Below are 24,024 nucleotides of genomic sequence, written 5' to 3'. Positions count from 1 at the left end.
TCTGTCCCACTTCCCTGTCTGTCTCTCTGTCTGTCCCACTTCCCTGTTTGTCTCTCTGTCTGTCTGTCTAGCGTTGTGTTTGTTTTGGTGGTCATTCATGTCTGATATCCAAGTGTCTCCGTTTTGCGTTATTAGTGATATTTGATATTCCAGTATGCTGTAATACTGTCTGACTCCAGTGTCCAGGTGTCAGGTTCTGACTGCTCTTCCATGTTGCTCAGATGGAGATGGACAGGGTGAAGGTTTCTGACAGCTCTTCCATGTTGCTCAGATGGAGATGGACAGGGTGAAGGTTTCTGACTGCTCTTCCATGTTGCTCAGATGGAGATGGACAGGGTGAAGGTTTCTGACTGCTCTTCCATGTTGCTCAGATGGAGATGGACAGGGTGAAGGTTTCTGACTGCTCTTCCATGTTGCTCAGATGGAGATGGACAGGGTGAAGGTTTCTGACTGCTCTTCCATGTTGCTCAGATGGAGATGGACAGGGTGAAGGTTTCTGACAGCTCTTCCATGTTGCTCAGATGGAGATGGACAGGGTGAAGGTTTCTGACTGCTCTTCCATGTTGCTCAGATGGAGATGGACAGGGTGAAAGTTTCTGACGGCTCTTCCATGTTGCTCAGATGGAGATGGACAGGGTGAAGGTTTCTGACTGCTCTTCCATGTTGCTCAGATGGAGATGGACAGGGTGAAGGTTTCTGACAGCTCTTCCATGTTGCTCAGATGGAGATGGACAGGGTGAAGGTTTCTGACAGCTCTTCCATGTTGCTCAGATAGAGATGGACAGGGTGAAGGTTTCTGACAGCTCTTCCATGTTGCTCACATGGAGATGGACAGGGTGAAGGTTTCTGACTGCTCTTCCATGTTGCTCAGATGGAGATGGACAGGGTGAAGTTTTCTGACAGCTCTTCCATGTTGCTCAGATGGCGATGGACAGGGTGAAGGTTTCTGACTGCTCTTCCATGTTGCTCAGATGGAGATGGACAGGGTGTAGGTTTCTGACAGCTCTTCCATGTTGCTCAGATGGAGATGGACAGGGTGTAGGTTTCTGACAGCTCTTCCATGTTGCTCAGATGGAGATGGACAGGGTGTAGGTTTCTGACTGCTCTTCCATGTTGCTCAGATGGAGATGGACAGGGTGAAGGTTTCTGACAGCTCTTCCATGTTGCTCAGATGGAGATGGACAGGGTGGAGGTTTCTGACAGCTCTTCCATGTTGCTCAGATGGAGATGGACAGGGTGAAGGGTTCTGACTGCTCTTCCATGTTGCTCAGATGGAGATGGACAGGGTGAAGGTTTCTGACTGCTCTTCCATGTTGCTCAGATGGAGATGGACAGGGTGAAGGGTTCTGACTGCTCTTCCATGTTGCTCAGATGGAGATGGACAGGGTGAAGGGTTCTGACTGCTCTTCCATGTTGCTCAGATGGGGATGGACAGGGTGAATGTTTCTGACTGCTCTTCCATGTTGCTCAGATGGAGATGGACAGTGTGAAGGTTTCTGACAGCTCTTCCATGTTGCTCAGATGGAGATGGACAGTGTGAAGGTTTCTGACAGCTCTTCCATGTTGCTCAGATGGAGATGGACAAGGTGAAGGTTTCTGACAGCTCTTCCATGTTGCTCAGATGGAGATGGACAGGGTGAAGGTTTCCGACTGCTCTTCCATGTTGCTCAGATGGAGATGGACAGGGTGAAGGTTTCTGACAGCTCTTTCCATGTTGCTCAGATGGAGATGGACAGGGTGAAGGTTTCTGACAGCTCTTCCATGTTGCTCAGATGGAGATGGACAGGGTGAAGGTTTCTGACTGCTCTTCCATGTTGCTCAGATGGAGATGGACAGGGTGAAGGTTTCTGACAGCTCTTCCATGTTGCTCAGATGGAGATGGACAGGGTGAAGGTTTCTGACAGCTATCAGGCCAACCTGAACAGAGTGCTGACTGCGATGCCCCTCCCCCTGCGTGTCCATACCAGACTGAGCTCTGGGAGCAGCTCCAGCCCCTGTACCCCTGCCACGCAGAGGGCTGCCATACGACAGGTAACGTAGCCCCACCCCCCTGCCGAAACCAGCGTACCCGAACTCCACCAATCAATCAAATCAATCAATATCTTTATTTGCCCCAGTTTGGAAAATCATTATGTATCTACAGTAGTCATATACAAAATGTACTTACAGTGTACATTACATTGATGTAGGACTTCCACAACCATACATACTTAACATTAACACAGTTCTTTTAAACAAGCTGCCAAACATACTCAAAGTAAAGGGTTAGCACACAATTCCGAGAATAGGCATTGCCTCTCTTTATCAGTCACTGTGAATTTAAGATGACAAATCTCTGTAAATGTCATTCTGTTTCTGTTTATTATGAAATTACAATACCTCTTGCAAGACCCTATTGAACAATCAAATGTGTGTCATGGCTTTGAAAATATATTTTGATCATTGCAACATATTTTGTACTCTCCTACAGTTTGTGTCAGCTGTTCTATTGGGAAGGTACAGATGTAGGATCTTAATTTTACCTATATTGTCACAGCAAAAGAATCCTGCAGTAACAGGATTTGAACGTTCAGTTCAGCTGGCAAAAAGTATGCTACATGAAAAGTGCAATACTGTTAAATTTGCACTATGCAGAAATCACTCCACATTTTCCTGGTTGCTAAAGCTATAATAGTTTGCCTATCATTGTACCATCTAAACTGCTGTGAAATATACACATGGCCAAAGGTATGTGGACACCCCTTCAAATTAGTGGATTCGGCTATTTCAGCCACACCCGTTACTGACAGGTGTATTTAATTGAGCACACAGCCATGCGATCTCCATAGACAAACATTGGCAGTAGAATGGTCCGTACTGAAGAGCTCAGTGACATTCAACGTGGCATTGTAATACGATTCCACCTTTCCAACAAGTCAGTTTGTCAAATTTCTGCCCTGCTAGAGCTGCCCCGGTCAACTGTAAGTGCGGTTATTGTGAAGTGGAAATGTCTGGGAGCAACAATGGCTCAGCCGCGAAGTGGTAGGCCACACAATCTCACAGAACGGGACCTCCGAGTACTGAAGCACGTAGCGCGTAAAAATCATCTGTCCTCTGTTGCAAAACGCACTACCGAGTTTCAAACTGCCCCTGGAAGCAACATCAGCACAATAACTGTTCCTTGGGAGCTTCATGAAATGGGTTTCCATGGCCGAGCAGCCACACACAAGCCTAAGATCACCATGCGCAAAGTCAAGCGTTGTCTGGAGTGGTGTAAAGCTCGCCGCCGTTGGATTCTGGAGCAGTGGAAACGCGTTCTCTGGGGTCATTTTTCTTTACTTTGAATTGAAGAATCTCAATTACAGTTTTGATATTATTATTTGTTTTGGTTCTGTCCAGTTGTAAATAAAAAAAATACACATGTGAACACCAACATTTTTTTCAAATTCAACTTATTTTACAAGAAATAGTGAATCGTGCAAGGGTGCCAATATACAGTGCATTCGGAAAGTATTCAAACCCCTTCACTTTTTCCACATTTTGTTAGGTTACATCCTTATTCTAAAATAGATTAAGAAAATCCTCATCAATCTCCACATAATACTCCATAATGACAAAGCGAAAACAGTTTTTTATAAATGTTTTCACATTTTTTACAAACAAAAAATAGAAATACCTTATTTACATAAGTATTCAGACCCAGCCATGAAGTCAAAATAATTGTTCATAGAGCTCCGAGACAGGATAGTGTCGAAAAGCAGATCTGGGGAAGTGTACCAATACATTTCTGCAGCCTTGAAGTTCCCTAAGAACACAGTGGCCTCCATCATTCTTAAACGGAAGAAGTTTGGAACCAACAAGACTCTTCCTAGAGCTGGACACCGGGCCAAACTGAACAATTGGGTGAGAAGAGCCTTGGTCAGGGAGGTGACCAAGAACCCATTGGTCACTCTGATAGAGCTCTAGAGTTTCTCTGTGGAGATGGCAGAACCTTCCAGAAGGACAACCATCTTTGCAGCACTCCACCAATCAGGCCTTTATGGTAGAGTTGCCAGACGGAAGCTACTTCTCAGTAAAAGGCACATGACAGACCGCTTGAGTTTGCCAAAAGGCACCTCTCAGACCATGAGAAACAATATTCTCTGGTATGATGAAACCAAGATTGAACACTGTGGCATGAATGCCAAGTGACACGTCCGGAGGAAACCAGGCACCGCTCATCACCTGGCCAATACCATCCCTACGGTGAAGCATGGTGGTTGCAGCATCATGGTGTAGAGATATTTTTCCGTGGCAGGGACTGGGAGACTAGTCAGGATCGAGGGGAAAGATGAACGGATCAAAGTACAGAGAGATGCTTGATGAAAACCTGCTCCAGACAGCTCAGACTGGGTCAAAGCTTCACCTTCCAACAGGACAATGACCCTAAGCACACAGCCAAGACAACGCAGGAGTGGCTTCAGAACAAGTCTGTGAATGTCTTTGAGTGGCCCAGCCAGAGCCCGGATTTGAACCCGATCTAACATCTCTGGAGAGACCTGAAAATAGCTGTTCAGTGACGCTCCCCATCCAACCTGACAGAGCTTGAGAGGATCTGCAGAGAAGAATGGGAGAAACTCCACAAATGCAGGTGTGCCAAGCTTGTAGTGTCATACACAAGAAGACTCGAGGTTGTAGTCGCTGCCAAAGGTGCAGCGACTACAGTACTGAGTAGAGGGTCTGAATACTTTTGTAAATGTGACATTTCAGTTTTTTACTTTTAATAAATAAGCAAAAATGTCTAAACCTGTTTTTGCTCGTCATTATGGCGTATTGTGTGTAGATTGATAAATGGAATTTTTATTTACTTCCGAATGCACTGTATTTGACCGTGTCTGTATAAATATTCTATGTGCCATCCCAGGTGTGTGCTCAGTGGTTACATAGTTTTCCTTCCTTATACATTACCCAGAACCCTACAACCAAATATTTTCATAACTAACCCAAGATAGACCAGAGCCTGTCGTTTCCAATGGGAGCAAATCATAGTGGGCAGAGCCAAGCACGAGCTAGTGAGATCCTACTGGCGCGTTCTAGCATTTATTTGCATATTTTGGTTAAGGAACACCTACTCTGTTAAGTGCGCATGTACTATAATTCAATTCGCCTTTGCACTCCTTCTAAATATAATTTTTCTAAACTGGCAAAGGCTAAAGTCTACAAAACGCATTCCACTCTGTTACAGATTCTAGTTTTGGAAACAGTAAACTGTATGGAGATCAAATGTTTCATAGATGAGAAAATTAGCAGAATGTCGGCCAAAATCCATCTCACTCCATCTTCTCCCACTGCTGTCCACTGTGCTTCCGTTCCTCACCATATTTGGTAGTGAGTGGAAACGCCAACTGAATGCTTCACATTTAAACATCTGGTTAAATATCTGACTCATTGTTCTATCTGTGCAACAACTACTGCTACTACCTCCTCATTCATATTCCCCATCTTGTCTGTAGTACCTACAGTACTCAGAGGCTCTCTCCCAAATAGTACCTTATTACCTATATATTAAACTTTTAACCAGGGCCCATATGATTGCATGTAATGCACTATGCAGGGAATGCGGTGGCACTTGGGAGGTGACCAATGTGTCACTAAATAAAGTAATCTAACCCAGAGCTGTACGTATCCAAAAATAAATGCCCTGAACTAAACTAAGTCTCAATTTCAGAATGCCAATCTTGGCTCCAGTCGAGACGCCCCTCACAGCAGCTCTATGTCTGACATGGCCACCACTCCCATGTCTCCTACGTTTGATGATGTCTTCTGGGACTTCCCAAGCTCTGTGGAGCACCCACCAAAGGTTGGTCAGACTTAATCGATCTCACATCAGGTGTAACTAAAGGTTTTTGTCTGTCTGTCTGTCTTCCGGTTGTGTGCATGTACAGCACTATATCTGTGAGGTATATGATCTGTCTGTCTGTCTTCCGGTTGTGTGCATGTACAGCACTATATCTGTGAGGTATATGGTCTGTCTGTCTGTCTGTCTGTCTGTCTGTCTGTCTGTCTGTCTGTCTGTCTGTCTGTCTGTCTGTCTGTCTGTCTGTCTGTCTGTCTGTCTGTCTGTCTGTCTGTCTGTCTGTCTGTCTGTCTGTCTGTCTGTCTGTCTGTCTGTCTGTGTCTGTCTGTCTGTCTGTCTGTCTGTTGTGTGTATACAGTACCATACAGTGTTCTGTATGTGTGGTGTATATTTGGATCTGAGTGGTGTGTGTTTGTATTTGTGTGGTATGTGTGTGTGGGGTGGGGGAGGGGAGGGTATGTATGTGTGTGTGTTATTGATGCGCGGGTCAGCTGTTTGTTCACCTGCACTCAGTGTTGTGTATTCGTGGATGCCAAGGCAAGCCAGGCTTCCCCAAATATTATAAAATAATGTATCTTTCGTCTCTCTCTGTGTTTTCATCATTTTCTATCAGTTCGCAAGTTGCTGAATCTCACCAGAGAAATCATTTGAGCGAGGGAAACAGCGCCCCTCATTCTCAGTATTTGTAGTCCATGTATCTGATGGTGTTAGGACCAAACGAATATAACATGTTGCTGCCGTAGCATTTGATTGCCAGCAAGCATTTGGCCTACTTTGATTTTAAAAAAAATACATAAAAGAATTAGCCCATCAGCGTTGAGCTGAGCTGAGCTCAACTGTAGGTTGTCCAGGTGCATCAAAACGTTGCCCAAGAGAGGCAAGATTGGATTTTGCTTCACACCATGTTCTGCAGTAGCTAGCTTGCTAAATCGGCTCTTTCCTCAGCAGTGGATGGAGATGGGGATTTGGACATGTGGTTTTGATTTAATTCTCTGTATAGACCAATGATTATGACAGCAATTCTGATCTAACCATAAATGAATATGTTGTGTCACTGGCCTGAGACGATTGATGTTCAATGTAGCCTAGAAAGTTCACATTAACTAGCTAGCTGACTTAGCTGGTTCATTGTTGCTCATGCGAGGAAGTTAGGCTAGCAAGCAAGCATAGGTAGCCTATGACAACAAAACTAAAAGTGTACTGTATGACAGAGCCATAGACTGTTCTTGCCAACATGAAAGAGAGGAGGATGGCATTGGCATTCAACTAGTTTACAGGTAGGGTGAGTAACATTTTTTGTTTTACTTGCACACACACACACACACACACACACACACACACACACACACACACACACACACACACACACACACACACACAAATCAGTCGCATGGACAGCCACATGACATTTCGCAACAATGATTGCACTAAATAGTTTTTGGTATCTTTAAGTTTGTTTTCAGTGTATTAAACTGAGCATATATAGCCTTTTTGATTTGATAATGTTGAAATGTTGAAATGGTGCTGGAATAACGGAGACAGGGCTCCTGTTGTCTTTGTGCTGACCTGTGGTAACTCCATGGGTATATATCAGTAGTTGTTTAGTAAACTGTTGAAAACATGATCTTGCTTGACCATACTGCAGGTCATAACTATTTGTACATGCAATATTTGCTTTGTGGACTTCAATGGACAGATGTTACTCTCGGGTTTTGTGATGAAACAAATGTATGTGTAACGTAAACTCACTCACTTTTGTACATCGCCTTGGTCTGTACAATTGACCTTATTTTAGCGCCTCATAAACGTAATACTTCCAGATCAACTGTAATGTCAATACCATTGTAAAGCACAATTTCTCCCCTTTCCAACAAAATTAATGACATGACCTTCATGCTGCCCGTTTCTGCATAATTCATGTAGGCAATGCGCTCCGTCGGGTCTTTTTAGAAATGGCGGGTGGGGAAGCGAAACTAATGCATGATAGTGAGAAGGAGAGGAGATGTGTCGATCTGTCCAACTTATCACCTTATCGCCTCTAAAATGTAAATAAAACACTATAAAGAGTTTATATAATGTGTCATTACATACCTATTTGAAGGTTTGTGTCGAATTTGAATCGGGTTTTTAGGGCGGTGCTAAAGTGATCTTCAGAAGTAAACAGCGGCTTTGAAAGTCATGATCGCTAACAGTGATGACGCAAAAAATGACTAGGTATCCCCCCTTACCCCCGTCACTGTCCCTTTCTTGTTTTTAAACGATGAGAGAAGTGCTACACCTGGTGGAGAGAGATTGTAAGACAGAAATAGTTGCTTTATGCATGCTGTACGTTACCGCATGACACGTCACGATGTAACGGAGGGTCAGTTTTTTCTACAATACTATAGAGCCATTACCATGTCGATCAACGCTTGAATAGAAACGTAGTTTACACCCCAGATTTTGAAGTCAACACAGTCCCATTAGTTTTCTTTGTAGCCTCGTCTGAATGTTGTGGTTGCACACATTTGTACGGAATGGGGTGAGTTTACGTTAGTTAAATTTATTCTGTCACTGTGTGACATTTGTCTTTTTGTTGTCCGGCCTTATTGTATATCACGATGGCGTATGAACAAGTGGTTATAGAGCAAACAATGCAATTATCATAACATACTGAAGGTTGTAATATGGCTTTTTCCTGGCTTGGCTTCCTTAGTGATTTTACCCAAGCACCACTACTTCTCGCACCCAGTGTTGCCATGTCCGCAGTTTCCCCGCCAAATTGGGCTACTTTGAAAACGATGTCTCTGGTGAAAATGTATTGGTCGAGGGTTGTAGGTATTTGGGCTAATCTGCACCGCTGCCGCCATGCCATTTCTTATAAAATATATATTTGACTGTGACCTGCTGCTGACTGTCAGGCAGTGATTGGCTGAGTCACGTGAGCGAAAGGAGCGAGATCAGTAAATGCACACGTTGTGACAACTTTTTACCGGTTGTAGGTAGGCTATTTAGATTGTCATCATGGAGACACCTATTTCCACACCTTTTTCCTTAATTAAAACATATTATCACACTAGAACTGATACAAATAAAGAAATAATGCAGACAAAGCACTGGAAAACGACTTTGGGCGCACTAGAGCGCAGTACATAAATCCGCTCGGAGGTGGTTTAACCTGCGTTCTAATGTTGACTGCTTAAAGGAAACGGTATCAAGCAGGGTGGTTTATGCATGCTCAATTCTTGGGTCTCTGGGGCTGCCCGGGTGGAAATGGTAAATGGAAGTTATGGAACTCCCTCACGTGGTTATTTTTATGGGGGAAAGTCCTCAATGAAAGTGACATTTGGCTAATTGTGGAGAATTATACATTTGCCTCTGTTGGCCATCAAGTAGCCTATTAATCTATATGCCATTGTAGGCTACCATTTGATAGAATCAATATGTGTAAATTACGATATCATTGGAGTCATAGCAATTTGTGCCACAATTTGCAGCATTGTGTTATTATGCAATTATTAATGGACGTGTTTAGTTAATTAAATCGGAAGTTATCAATGTTCTATCGCAATTGCAGATCAGTTGTTACAACGCATTAGATTGATGGTAACAGTAGTCAGATTAGGCTACAGGGTAAAAACTTTATTTTTTATAAACACTTGCTGTTGTTGACAAGAATATTCAGTTCCTATACATCTTATTAATCTTTAACAAAACATAACTTTTTACTGTTATAATTACGTTGGTAACCAGTTTACAATGTCACATACACATGGTTAGCAGATGTTAATGTGAATGTAGCGAAATGCTTGTGCTTCTAGTTCCGACAGTGCAGTAATATCTAACAAGTAATCTACAGTGGGGGAAAAATGTATTTGATCCCCTGCTGATTTTGTACGTTTGCCCACTGATAAAGATAGGATCAGTCTATAATTTTAATGGTAGGTTTATTTGAAAAGTCAGAGACAGAATAACAACAAAAATATCCAGAAAAACGCATGTCAAAAATGTTATAAATTGATTTGCATTTTAATGAGGGAAATATGTATTTGACCCCCTCTCAATCAGAAAGATTTCTGGCTCCCAGGTGTCTTTTATACAGGTAACGAGCTGAGATTAGGAGCACACCCTTAAAGGGAGTGCTCCTAACCGCAGCTTGTTACCTGTAAAAAAGACACCTGTCCAAAGAAGCAATCAATCAATCAGATTCCAAACTCTCCACCATGGCCAAGACCAAAGAGCTCTCCAAGGATGTCAGGGACAATATTGTAGACCTACACAAGGCTGGAATGGGCTACAAGACCATCGCCAAGCAGCTTGGTGAGAAGGTGACAACATTTGGTGCAATTATTCGCAAATGGAACACAAAAGAACTGTCAATCTCCCTCGGCCTGGGGCTCCATGCAAAATCTCACCTCGTGGGGTTGCAATGATCATGAGAACGGTGAGGAATCAGCCCAGAACTACACGGGAGGATCTTGTCAATGATCTCAAGGCAGCTGGGACCATAGTCACCAAGAAAACAATTGGTTACACACTACGCCGTGAAGGACTGAAATCCTGCAGCGCCCGAAGGTCCCCCTGCTCAAGAAAGCACATATACATGCCCGTCTAAAGTTTGCCAATGAACATCTGAATGATTCAGAGGACAACTGGTGAAAGTGTTGTGGTCAGATGAGACCAAAATGGAGCTCTTTGGCATCAACTCAACTCGCCGTGTTTGGAGGAGGAGGAATGCTGCCTATGACCCCAAGAACACCCTCTCCACCGTCAAACATGGAGGTGGAAACATTATGCTTTGTGTTTCTATCATTTGACAGGGCCATGTACTGTCAAATCTTGGGTGAGAACCTCCTTCCCTCAGCCAGGGCATTGAAAATGGGTCGTGGATGGGTATTCCAGCATGACAATGACCCAAAACACACGGCCAAGGCAACAAAGGAGTGGCTCAAGAAGAAGCACATTAAGGTCCTGGAGTGGCCTAGCCAGTCTCCAGACCTTAATCCCATAGAAAATCTGTGGAGGGAGCTGAAGGTTCGAGTTGCCAAACGTCAGCCTCGAAACCTTAATGACTTGGAGAAGATCTGCAAAGAGGAGTGGGACAAAATCCCTCCTGAGATGTGTGCAAACCTGGTGGCCAACTACAAGAAACGTCTGACCTCTGTGATTGCCAACAAGGGTTTTGCCACCAAGTACTAAGTCATGTTTTGCAGAGGGGTCAAATACTTATTTCCCTCATTAAAATGCAAATCATTTTATAACATTTTTGACATGCGTTTTTCTGGATTTTTTGTTGTTGTTATTCTGTCTCTCACTGTTTAAATAAACCTACCATTAAAATTATAGACTGATCATTTCTTTGTAAGTGGGCAAACATACAAAATCAGCAGGGGATCAAATACTTTTTTCCCCCACTGTAACAATTCCCCAACAACTACCTAATACACACAAATCTAAAGGTGTCACGAGTGCTAGGAGTGGTGGTAGGAGTCAGGCGCAGAGAGAGCAGAGGTAGGGAACAAAATTAGATTTATTTTCTCCAGTAACACGGTCCACGCCAACACAACAGGCGTGTGAAACAAAAACGACCAACCCAATAACCAACGGGCTCACAGTCCGGAAAGAAAATAAATCCAATAGGATCGCCAGCACATCCAAATAGCAAACTGACGATAAAATAATCCCACACAAACCTGGGCGGGCTAAACAGGCTTAAATAACCAAAAATCAAGACACACGAAAGGAACAGGTGCAACCAATAAGACATACCAACAGAAAAGGAAAAAGGGATCAGCGGCGGCTAGTAGGTTGGCGACGACGACCGCCGAGCACCGCCCGAGCAGGCAGGGGAGCCGCCTTCGGTGGGATTCGTGACAAAAGGGGTGAATGAGAATATGTACATGTAAGTATATGGATGAGCGATGGCCGAGCGGCATAGGCAAGGTGCAATAGATGGTATAAAATACAGTATATACATGTGATATGAATGATGTAAGATATGTAAACATCATTAAAGTGGCATTATTTAGAGTGCGTTGTATAAAGTAACAAGTGATCCAATTATTAAAGTGGCCAGTGATTGAGTCTCAATGTAGGCAGCAGCCTCTCTGAGTTAGTGATTGCTGTTTAGCAGTCTGATGGCCTTGAGATAGAAGCTGTTTTTCAATCTCTCTGTCCCAGCTTTGATGCACCTGAACTGGCCTCGCCTTCTACATGATAGCGGTGTGAACGGGCAGTGGCTCGGGTGGTTGATGTCCTTGATGATCTTTTTGGCCATCCTATGACATTGAGTGCTGTAGGTGTCATGGAGGGCAGGTAGTTTGCACCCGGTGATGTGTTGTGCAGACCACACCACCCCTTGCAGAGCCTTGCGGTTGGGGGCAGTGCAGTTGCCGTACCAGGCTGTGATACAGCCCGACAGGATGCTCTCGATTGTGCATCTGTAAAAGTTGTATCCAGGCAGTCCGCATTGCGTAGTGCTTAAGAACAACCCTTAGCTGTGGTATATTGGCCATATACTATACCCCCTTGTGCCTTATTGCTTAATCATAGCAGTCAAACGAGTTAAATCGACATCCATTGATGGAAAATTATCTGGCGAGTTTAATAAGGGCAAATTATCTTTTGTCAAACCCGAAAAAATAGAAAATACGCAGTACAGTCAGAGATGGCAGAACAATTTTTGACAGGTCTTTTTAGATAGGAATAGGTTTCTGATTATAATTTCTGACATTTTTGTTAGCTATTTGTTAGGCAACTTGTTTATAATTAAATACATGTGTCACGCTCTGACCTAGGAGAGCTGTGTTTTCTCTGTTTAGCTACGCCAGGGTGTGATAGGTGGGTGGGCATTCTATGTTTTGTGTTCTATGTTTTGGCCGGGTATGGTTTCCAATCAGAGGCAGGTGTCTATCGCTGTCTCTGATTGGAAGCCATACTTAGGCAACCTGTTTTTCCTTTGTTTTTTGTGGGTAGTTGTTTTCCGTTTAGTTGTAAGTACCTGACGGAACTGTCGGCTGTCATTGTTGTTTAATTTGTAAAGTGTTCATTTTTTTTCATTAAACTACAAGATGAACATATTCCACGCTGCACCTTGGTCTACTCATTTTGACGCCTGTGACAACATGCAGCTTATCTTCTGTCATTACTTGTTGCCCTAGTCTAAATAAACAATTGCTCACCAGAATTATGGCATACATCAATAAAATGAATGGTTCAATTTAATTGAAATCAATAAAGTTTGTTTCTCTTGCCTTTTTCACCTCTGCTTCTCTCACTCAGCAAAGACGTTTAGGGACCGGGGAGAGAATGCAATAGGCAAAAAAAAACGGGAAATGTTTTCCTTGCTATATTTTCAAATGACATCAGTTTGACATGTTTTAAGGAAATTAAAAGCTGTTAAAATGACCCAACATGTTTTTGATAAGATTTAAGTTAGGCTTGGATGCATTGTGGTTGAAATACTATCACCTTTTATGATGCTGATAAATTTGGCACCTTTAGAGACAGTCTTTTGGCATGTAAATCTTTGTGGGGCAAAAACAATTTAAGTGAGATGCATGCCAGAAAAGCCATTACACAACACAGCACTAAACAATACATGAATTGCACTATAACGGTGACAAACAGTGACCACAAACTGTTAGGGCCTACATAAAGCTGTCCCAACAGCAGAGTCCTAACATCTTACCACTGCTACACCTGGCTATCAGCGGAGCCTTGTCTGGCAATGAAACAGTTCATTCAGCCTCATTTACTGCCTTTAAAAAAAACATAGCTGACATGGCTGACTTGCTTAAACAAATGTGATTTCAGATGACAATTGAGATGTACAAACTATGACATAAGGGGATGACAAGCAGATAAGAGGCAATCTATAATTTCGATTAAGACATTATTGAGCAAGCTAGGATGGACGTAGTCAATATAACTATTTGTTTAGCACTTTTGAAATGAACAGCGACAGAATTCAGTCATGGGCCGTTCATACAGTGTTCTCCCTGTACATCAAGTCAGAACCGTAGGGTAAATAAAGGGGGCATATAAGCAGACAATTAAAGCTCTTACAATATTCAATGATTGCATTTCTCTAAATCAGGTTATAGGCTACATGTGCACCACCAAGTCAGAACAGTAGGCTAAATTAAGAGGGGTAAATCGACCAAATTATTATTGTGAGGCACAAAGGCTACTAACATCTTACTACACAACATACAATTAGTAATACTTTCTTAGCTACAGTATACATATCTCCCTGGCATATTACATAATTTATGCAGCAGCATACAATACATTTTGGACTCACCTTGTTGTGCTGTGCTCACTTGAACAGGAAGGTGGCGCAGCGGTCCTTCGTGGGCAAATTTTGTCATCAAAGTCTGGCTTTCTCTGGATTTATGGTGCTTTCAAAACAACTGGGAACTCTGAAAAAAACAAGGTTTAATCATGATGACGTCATTGATCTTCAGGTCGTAGCTCTAGAAAGTGACCGGATTTACAATTCCCAGTCGGAGCTCGCTTATTCCCAACTTCCCAGTTGTCTTGAACTCACTGAAGTCAAGTTTTTGCAGTTCCAAGTTAACAGTTGTTTTGAGCGCGGCACAAATCATGCTTCATTGACAGCATGGCCAATGTTGAATGTTTATCATTTTAAACTTGAATTATGTTGGTCTACCCTTAGACTTGGCAGTGACGTAGTGTCCCCATGAGGGACAGAACACTGAGACAATCATGGTGCAACGCTCCGTATTTTCTGCTGGCTTGCCCCACCACCACAGAAAGCACTGAGCTAGGCTGAAACACCTGCATTTTGGAGCTGCCTTACTCAAGAAAACAAAAAAGAGACCATGTTTGTATGTGGATTTATTAACTCAGTGATATATATAAATATATATTACATTGATTGCAAACTGATGTAACACGTATTAATGCCAAAATAACGTGCAAAACAGGCAAGCCCCCCCCCCCCAAAAAAAAAAATAACAATGTGGACCCCACCTGCCCAAAATGACAGGTCGCCACTGATTGTACTGCAGGTAATGCTTAATTCTGCAGGAGTTAATATTATATGTGAGAGGTTATAGACCTACAGTCAGTGTCCAGATTTCAGTTACTATTCCATTTAACCCATCTGAACAGTACAGTTCCATTGAAGTTCCATATTGAAGTTTAATTGACTATCAAATTTGTGTAGTGCCTCACAATCATCACACATAGCATAGCCAGCACTGCTATCATCCTCTTTTACCACTTCACCAAATCTTTCCCAAACATTAGACTACTTTTCTGGCCCTCCCTTCTCTTTATTTTCAACTCTCCATTTCCCAGCTTTTCTCTAAGGGGGGAATTCCGACCTGTGAGTAAATGGAACGTAATTCCCTTTTTATGCGCTTCTCTCTCTATGCGTATTCTGACCTTGAATTTAAGCATGAGAATAGTATTATATTCACCTGCTATTTGTTTGGGGTGATCTAATAAATGAAGGTGTGGCGGAGGTGTCAACAGATACGCTGTATTCTGACCTTTATTCTACCACCTTTACGCGTGAGGAAACCATGAATAAGGTCTAGAAAACATACCAGTTCCAAGTAGGAAAATACTTTACTTTATTTTTTCCGATATACAGTAACAGCATTCTCCATGCACTGTAATTTACAACTTGATAAGAGCTAGGTAAATGAGTAATTCGTTTGGATAAGGGAATTGTAAATATAAATGACACTTGTTTTAGATCATTTTCCCTTATGATCCCTGGAGACGAAGTTGAAACTAGTCATATGGAAAGAAATTGAAAATCATATCACACATGACATGTATTGCAGTCCCATTTCCACCGTGAAGCAAGCTATAAATAGCTGTGACGTTATTCAGAATTTGTATTGTGTGCCTTCGTAAATTGCGTGGATAACATTTTTAGACCCAAGTTATAGGCTTTTGTATGGCCGACCCAGCTAGCAATGAGGAATCGGCCCAGAAGCGGCCCTCTTCCGGGGGGCCGGGAGCTGATTGAATTGGGCCGGAATCGGATGTCAGACTCGGCCCTGAATCCAAATGAATGACTGCCCAGAATCAACCCAAGTACATCAGGCAGTTTCCGTCTACCGGTTTCCGTCTACCGGAAGCTAATGCTAATTTAAATACATGTATACAAAATTACCCAATTTAGTAATTTTAAATATTACTATTATATATTTTATGCATTAAAAAAAATGTAGGTCAGAGGAAACACCATACACCTGGTGACTGTGTCAGTGTGCATGCGCCTGGCCCGCCACAGATACAGCGCGATGGGACAAGGACATCCCGACTGGTCAAACCATCCCCTAACGCTGGGTCGTGGCCGGCACGGGTATCAAACTAGCATCTGTAGCAAAGCAGTTTGCGCTGCGATGCAGTGTCTTAGACTGCTGCGCCACTTGGGAGACTCCATCCACCAAGTTTTTAGTAGCTTATCAATGGCCTTGTACAAAGTATCAAAATACTCAAATACAACTTAAACAGGACTCTTAAAGAGTTTAATTGAAATGTTAATTGTATTTTTTGATCACAGAAACAATGAGAAAATATGGAAAAATAAGTAATGAAATGTTAATTATATAAAGCAGACCGTGTAATCATCTGCCAGAGAGTAGCCCCAATCGGCCCGAGCCCCAAGTAATACATTTGGGCCAGATAACTCACACCGGAATCGGCCCGAGCTCAATCCCCGCATCCTAGCCATAAGTAATACTGCCTAAGGCGGCCCAGACTCAGGCCACATGACTTCGGCCGAGTCTAACTCTCAGCCGAGTGCCCCTGACTCTCAGCCGGAATCGGCCCAGATCCACTGTGCTAGTTTGGGAACCTGTCAAGTTAATGGAAGTGCTTTAAAATGTTTTATTTTACAATTTATATCATGTTAAATATTAGCCACTATTGGGAGTCACCGTCAGTAATACCCAAATACATTTCTAACTGTCACTTCAGTGTTAGTTGTTTGTCTTCAATTTGTAGATTTCATTTTTCATCATTCCATTGCATTTCGTTTACCTTTCTTTCCTTTGTCACGTCCATGTAGTTGCTGAGGGTCGCTAGCATTAGTTGTGCAATAATTTTGGACATGTGGCCTATTTAAATCATTATAAAACTGTTGTCATACAGTTCCATGATTAGTGTAGCTTTATAGGACTATTTTATTGTACACTTTTTTCAACCTTGCAATATTTCATGGATTGAACTTGAATATGACAACTTTCGGGATGAATCAATACTGTCACACCCTAACCATAGAGAGCCCTTGGTTCTCTATGGTGTTTAGGTCAGAGCGTGACTAGGGGGGTGTTCTAGTCATTGTACTTTTATGTTGGTGAGTGGTATGGTTCCCAATTAGAGGCAGCTGGTAATCGTTGCCTCTGATTGGGGATCATATTTAGGTAGCCTTTTTCCCACCTGTGTTTTGTGGGATATTGTTTTTGAGTGAGTGCATGTTGCACCTCAGTACTGCACGGTCATTGTTTGTTTCTTGGTTTGTTTTAAGTTTCACAAAAAATAAAGATGTGGAACTCCAATCACGCTGCGCCTTGGTCCGTCTCTCCACACGATCGTGACAAATACATTGTATTTTTTATTCATTATTATATTTTGTGCGTAAAAGCTCAAAAAACATTTTTTTTTATGATTCATACACTTTCGTAACCCCAAAATGTGCCTAAATAACCTACAAAATCAAGAGTATTTTTAAATCTACCAGTTGGTGCTGAAACGGAGATGGCTTTCTTTCATTGATACCTATATTCTGAACCCGTTCTCTCGACGTACTCTATTGAGTCTGTTGAGAAATATCTAATTAAATATACACCGTGTTTAAAGGGATGGTTTAACATAAATGTACTGAAAATCCTATTGAATGAAAACTCCACGAGAAAGTCTTTGGCCAGCAAGTGGGAGGGTTTTCAGTGGTTGAACTAAATGCATTCAGCGCACACAAGGGAACCACGCCTGCAAAGCACATTACGCATCTTAATGGGGTAAGTCTAATACCAACTAGTGAGAGGTGCGTAAGAATGGCGTGTGTAAGAAAGGCTTAAATGTCCTAAGACTGAATCTTGCCGTTATTGAAATAAACTCTGACATTGTCCTTTTTGCCTCAGTGGATGGAAGTTAACTTTTTCTGCCCAAGTTCCCGAACGCATTTGGCAATTGGTGTGTATTTGCCACGCTACAGTTAGGCCCTTAAGCTTCAACTTAGGCTACACACTAACGGAAGGTAAAAAATAATGAAAGAAAAACCTCTGTGTAGCCTATAGATATGAATTGCACAATAATTATACATTTATGGATTTTTAATGCATTGTTTTCTCTTTATTCAACACGGCCACCACCCATCCGCCCTTCATCCACACAATATTTAATTACCCTAAATCCGCCCACCCTGTGGATATAACCAGGGACTGCAGGTTATGAGTCAGCCTGTGCATGTGTGTGAGTGTATGTGTGTGTATATTTGTGTTTGGGTTTCTGTGGTATGTCTTGTGAGCCTGGTGAGATAACCCCATGTGTGTGTTATCTTTCAGGGAGGTTTGTAGTTGTTGTTTGTGGTGATGTTAGTCATGCCAACATAAAGGAAGAGGAATGTGGCAGTGCCCTCAAGCTTCCTATGGCACCCCTGACTAACAACAAACTCATTCAACGATGTGATACACATTCTGTTTCCAGAAACATATCTCTAGTTCCTCTAATAAAAGCAGAGATGTGTATCCTTAGGATACAGTATCCTAGTGTTTTGTTACTGCTTGATATGGGAATATGGACTTGATGTGCTTTAATTGCTTACAAGTTATCTTGTTGCATTCATCACAGACATTTTAAAAACATATGTAGAAACGCAGGGACATGCAGCTGCCTGTAAGCCCTGTTGAAGGGATGTCAGTAGTTAAAGGGAGTATGATGGGGATTTTCAGAATGATTTCCTCATTTAATGGGTGTAGTCTTCCTTTCCTCTTGTGATGATATGACATGAGAAAAAGTTGAAAATGTTGACAGCTGTTGGGGACCACATTGAGAAAGAATGAACACAAGACCTGATTTCCTGCTTCACAGGCTTCTCCTCATGTGTTCTCCTAAAGTTGGTATCCGCATCCTCTATAGTAAATGATACAGTCCAGGTTGGCGGTTAGGATCAGTTACACATACTACAGTATGTTGTTTCTGGAGTCCCCACAGGGCATGCAGTGTTTTTGAATGTCCTAATATGTCCTAATGTTGTGATGCTTTGTGCAAGGTAGTCAGGCATATACTGTCAGTTGTGGAAAAAGCACCCAATTGACATACTTGAGTAAAAGTAAAGATACCTTAATACGTAGAAAATGACTCAAGTAAAAGTGAAAGTCACCTAGTAAAATCTAAAAGTATTTGATTTTCAATATACTTAAGTATCAAAAGTAAATGTAGTTGCTAAAATATACTTAAGTATCAAAAATATGAATTAATTTCAAATTCCTTATATTAAGAAAACCAGACGGCACCATCTGTCATTTATTTTAAATTTACGGATAGCCAGGGGCACGCTCCAACGCTTAGACATAATTTACAAATAAAGCATGTGTTTTTTAGTGAGTCCGCCAGATCAGAGGCCGTAGGAATGACCAGGGATGTTTTCTTGATGAGCGTGTGAGTTAGACCATTTTCCTGTCTTGCTAAGCATTCAAAATGTAACGAGTACTTTTGGGTGTCAGGGAGAATGCAAGGAGTAAAAAGTACATAATTTTGTTTAGGAATGTAGTGAAGTAAAAGTTGATAAAAATATGAATAGTAAAGTACCGATACCCCAAAAAACATATTCAGTAGTACTTTCAAGTATTTGTACTTAAGTACTTTACACCACTGTATACTGTACCCTCACATGTCAAAATTATCTTTTTGAAGGTTCCGGAGCGTACAACATCCAAATTATATTGCAAAGAGCTGATGAATCATCACCGGACTGTGTCGAGGTACGTTTGTCACCACATCACACATCATTCAGTGTCAGTGAGCAGTACTACCAGTTACAGGGTGGATAATCCATAGTCAGCTTTGACAGGCCCCATCTGCCTAGGACATCACTTTCACTGGCACTCTATGGACATTAGATATCTCTGAGACAGCATTTGAAATATAGAGCATGATATTGTGTGTGTGCCTGATACTTGTCATCTGCCTCTCACTTTCTCTTTCCCTCTCCCACTCTCTCTTGTTCTCTCTCACTTTCTCTCACTCCTCTCTCTTTCTCTGCTGCCCAGTGGGGCCCCTCAGTCTCCTGTGGAGAAGGGAGGGAAGTCCATGTCATCTCATGGCAGCTCCAGTAGCAGTTCCCAGTCAGGTCTGTGTCCTCCACAGTCACTCTCTCTCTCTCTCTCTCCCCTTCAACCACTCACTAGAGATGGGTTCACATAGCACATATGTAGATCCATTAGCTGCATAGTGTTACTACATGGTGAACTACAGCCTGTGTGAACGCATTGGGTGTCTACAAATCAGACTATAACCACAATACACAGGAAATGTGTCACTGAAACCTAAACATCCTGTCAGGGTTTTTTCCCTCATGAGTTGAAAGTGTTTGAAAGTGAGACTCTGAACCATGCACAGGGCCACTGGCTTACTGTTTAGCTTTGAAACTAAACAATTGTTTTAAAGCTCCAATGCAGCCGTTTTTATTTCAATATCAAATAATTTCTGAACACCAGACATCATATATAGAACACCAGACATCGTATAAATGATAGAGATGGAAAAGAAGTTCAAGAAATGGTCAGACAGGCCACTTCCTGTAAAGGAATCTCTCAGGTTTTGACCTGCCATTTGAGTTCTGTTATACTCACAGACACCATTCAAACAGTTTTAGAGAATTTAGGGTGTTTTCTATCCATATGTAATAAGTATATGCATATTCTAGTTACTGGGTAGGAGTGGTAACCAGATTAAATCGGGTATGTTTTTTATCCAGCCGTGTCAATACTGCCCCCTATCCTAAACAGGTTAACCTCTTGGGGCTAGGTGGGCTGTGTTTGAAATGGCCAACAATTGTTCGGCATTTGGCAAGGGCATTGTCTGGCCTGCTGTTCTGTAGGGACACTGTGATGGACCTTTGGAGACTTTGCGCTGTGCAGGGCAGGTGTTCAAAACGCAGATGTTTCGCAGCTGCAATCATGTTCCGTGCACTGTCTGTGCAAACTGTGGTAACTTTGTTTTCAATGTTCCACTGCTTTGCTAGATCCATGAAATGCCCGGCGCATGTTTCAGTATAGTGCCTCTCTTCTGTCTTCATTACGGACAGAGTGTGCGAATGCAGTTTCCAGTTTTCTTCAAAGTTTTCTTCAAAGTCTCCCGTGAGAGCAACAGCCGTTGTATGTTTCAACTCCTCCACTTTTTTCGTAGCCCTCTCGCTTTCATTACAGCTAGTGTATTCTTGTAACGACGGTGGCTCTCGAGGATAACTCATACGTTGAGTCGTTTGACGCTGTACGTATGATAACCCCTCAAGCCTTCGTTCTCCACAATGTGGACTGGCCTGCAAGCTGTTGCAATCCATGCTTGTGTTACCTTGCTGCTTGTCCATAGGCCTCCCGCGCGCACACTCTTCTAACTTAGCCTGCCAAAGATGTCCTCCATTGCTACTGATAACGTTACTTGTATTGCCGGCCTCAACAGTATATTTCGCTTGTAAATGACAACGAAAACTCCCTGAACTTCGGTAATAAACAAATTCTGCCTTGCAGTAGATGCAAATTACTTTGATTTTACCCATAGAGCCATCTGGGAGTGATTTGAAATTGAAGTTGCCATTTAACACTTTTTTGGTTACTACATGATTCCATATGCGTTATTTCATAGTTTTGATGTCTTCATTACTTTTATACAATGTAGAACATAGTAAAAAATAAAGTAAAACCCTTGAATGGGTAGGTGTGACCAAACCTTTGACTGGTACTGTGTGTATATATAGGCTTGAATGTACAGTGCCTTCGGAAAGTATTCAGAACCCTTGACTTTTTCCAAATTTTGTTTGGTTACAGACTTATTCTAAAATGTATTAAATTGTGTTTTTTTTCTAAACAATCTACACATAATACCCCATAATGACAAAGGAAAAACAGGTTTTTAGACATTTTTGCAAATGTAGAAAAATAAAAGACCTGAAATCCCATTTAAATAAGAATTTAGACCATTTACTCTGCACATTTGGCAGCAATTACAGCATCAAGTCTTCTTGGGTATTTCATTACAAGCTTGCACACCTTTATTTGGGGAGTTTCTCCCATTCTTCTCTGCAGATCCTCTCAAGCTCTGTCAGGTTGGATGGAGAGTGTTGCTGTACAGCTATTTTCAGGTCTCTCCAGAGATGTTCAATTGGGTTCAAGTCCGAATGTCACAAAAACCAAAACCACAGCTAAATGCAGCACTAACCTTTGATGATCTTCATCAGATGACACTCCTAGGACATTATGTTATACAATACATGCATGTTTTGTTTAATCAAGTTCATATTTATATCAAAAAACAGCTTTTTTTACATTAGCATGTGATGTTCAGAACTAGCATACCCACCGAAAACTTCTGGTGAATTTACTAAATTACTCATGATAAACGTTGACAAAATACATAACAATTATTTAAAGAATTATAGATACAGAACTCCTTTATGCAAATGCTATGTCAGATTTTAAAATAGCTTTTCGGCGAAAGCACATTTTGCAATATTCTGAGTACATAGCTCAGCCGTCACGGCTAGCTAATTTGACACCCACCAAGTTTGGGACAACCTAAACTCAGAATTACTATTAGAAAAATTGGATTACCTTTGCTGTTCTTCGTCAGAATACACTCCCAGGACTTCTACTTCAACAACAAATGTTGTTTTGGTTCCAAATAATCCATAGTTATTTCCAAATACCCCGTTTTGTTCGTGCGTTCAGGTCACTATCCGAAGGATAACGCGCGAGCGCATTTCGTGACAAAAAAAATCAAAATATTCCATTACCGTACTTAGAAGCATGTCAAACGCTGTTTAAAATCAATTTTGATGCTATTTTTCTCGTAAAATAGCGATAATATTCCAACCGGACAACGTTGTATTCATTAAAAGAGAGAAAGAAAAAAATGGCGAAGTCTCGTGACCGCGCATCTGCAGTCTCTCTGTCCCCAGGCAGGCCACTTACAAACTCTGCTGCTGTACTTTGCCCAGAGACAGGAGACGCGTCATTCCGCTTTCTGAGGGCTTTAGAGAGCCAATGGAAGCCTTAGAAAGTGTCACGTAACAGCACAGATGCTGTAATTTCGATAGAGATGCAACAGAAGGACTACAAATTGTCAGACAGGCCACTTCCTGCCTGGAATGTTCTCAGGTTTTTGCCTGCCATATGAGTTCTGTTATACTCACAGACACCATTCAAACAGTTTTAGAAACTTTAGAGTGTTTTCTATCCAAATCTACTAATTAGATGCATATTCTCGTTTCTGGGCAAGAGTAGTAACCCATTTAAATCGGGTACGTTTTTTATCCGGCCGTGAAAATACTGCCCCCTAGCCCCAACAGGTTAACTGTTATGTCCTTCATACTGCCAAGGTCTCCTTTGAACACATCTGCGTGTTTCCTCAATATCCCTTGTAGGTTTGTGTCTTCTTTTGCAATCATGTGAATTTCCTGCCAGTTTAGTTTGATCTTTTCCAGCCATGTGCGTGCTAGCAATGCTGGATGGTTGCCTTTCACAATGTGGAGTGGTAGCTTTACCTTCTGTTTGTTGAGCTCCACTGTAACAATCACGCTTCCTCTCACTGGAACAATCTCACCGGTGTATGTTTTCAGCGTCATCTTGGTGGGCTGTAGTGTGAGGTGATGTAGTTTCTCCTTGTATACAGCCTCAGACAGCAAAGATATGGCTGCTCCAGTGTCCACTTGCATCCGTACTGCGTTTCCATCCAGTAGTGGTGTCACCCAGTAGCCGTATCCATTGTCTGAAATTGACATAACATGTAAAGATTCTTCCCCTTCAGGCAGGGTATCACTTTGTTCGTCTTCTGTGTGCTCCATTTTATGCACTTTCTTTTTGTACTTCCTGAAGTCGCTTTTCCTTTGTTCAGTACTTTTGTTTGATTGTGTCTCTTTGTTTTTACATGCACGTTCGATGTGACCCTTTTTTCCACAACTTCTGCAGTCTAAGTCTTTGCACCAACACTCCTCTGCTTGGTGACCTGGTTTCCCACAGCGATAG

The 24,024-nt window shown here is 42.0% G+C and overlaps 1 protein-coding gene across 14 annotated transcripts in view; it reads left to right on the top strand.

Annotated features, from left to right (window-relative positions):
- LOC106611981 (mitogen-activated protein kinase kinase kinase kinase 4) overlaps positions 1–24,024 on the top strand; it is a 144,199-nt gene that overhangs the window by 70,623 nt on the left and 49,552 nt on the right. For 11 of the 14 annotated variants that reach the window (XR_006771060.1, XR_001330197.2, XR_006771061.1 and 8 more), the window contains 4 exons: positions 1,873–2,031; positions 5,687–5,818; positions 19,697–19,764; positions 20,053–20,132. Coding sequence is in view for 11 of the 14 variants with exons in the window: in XM_045724060.1 (XP_045580016.1) it covers positions 1,873–2,031; positions 5,687–5,818; positions 19,697–19,764; positions 20,053–20,132 (439 nt within the window). In the remaining 3 variants the exon portion in view is untranslated. Of the gene's footprint in view, positions 1–221; positions 1,807–1,872; positions 2,032–5,686; positions 5,819–19,696; positions 19,765–20,052; positions 20,133–24,024 lie in introns of those variants that run through there. The other 3 variants (XM_045724064.1, XM_014212724.2, XM_014212725.2) reach the window with 2 other exon arrangements.

The sequence above is a fragment of the Salmo salar genome, chromosome ssa09, assembly GCF_905237065.1.
Source record: "Salmo salar chromosome ssa09, Ssal_v3.1, whole genome shotgun sequence".
Classification (NCBI taxonomy): Eukaryota; Metazoa; Chordata; class Actinopteri; order Salmoniformes; family Salmonidae; genus Salmo; species Salmo salar.
The sequence above is the reverse complement of the archived record's forward strand: the minus strand, read 5'-3'. Positions and strand labels throughout refer to the sequence as shown.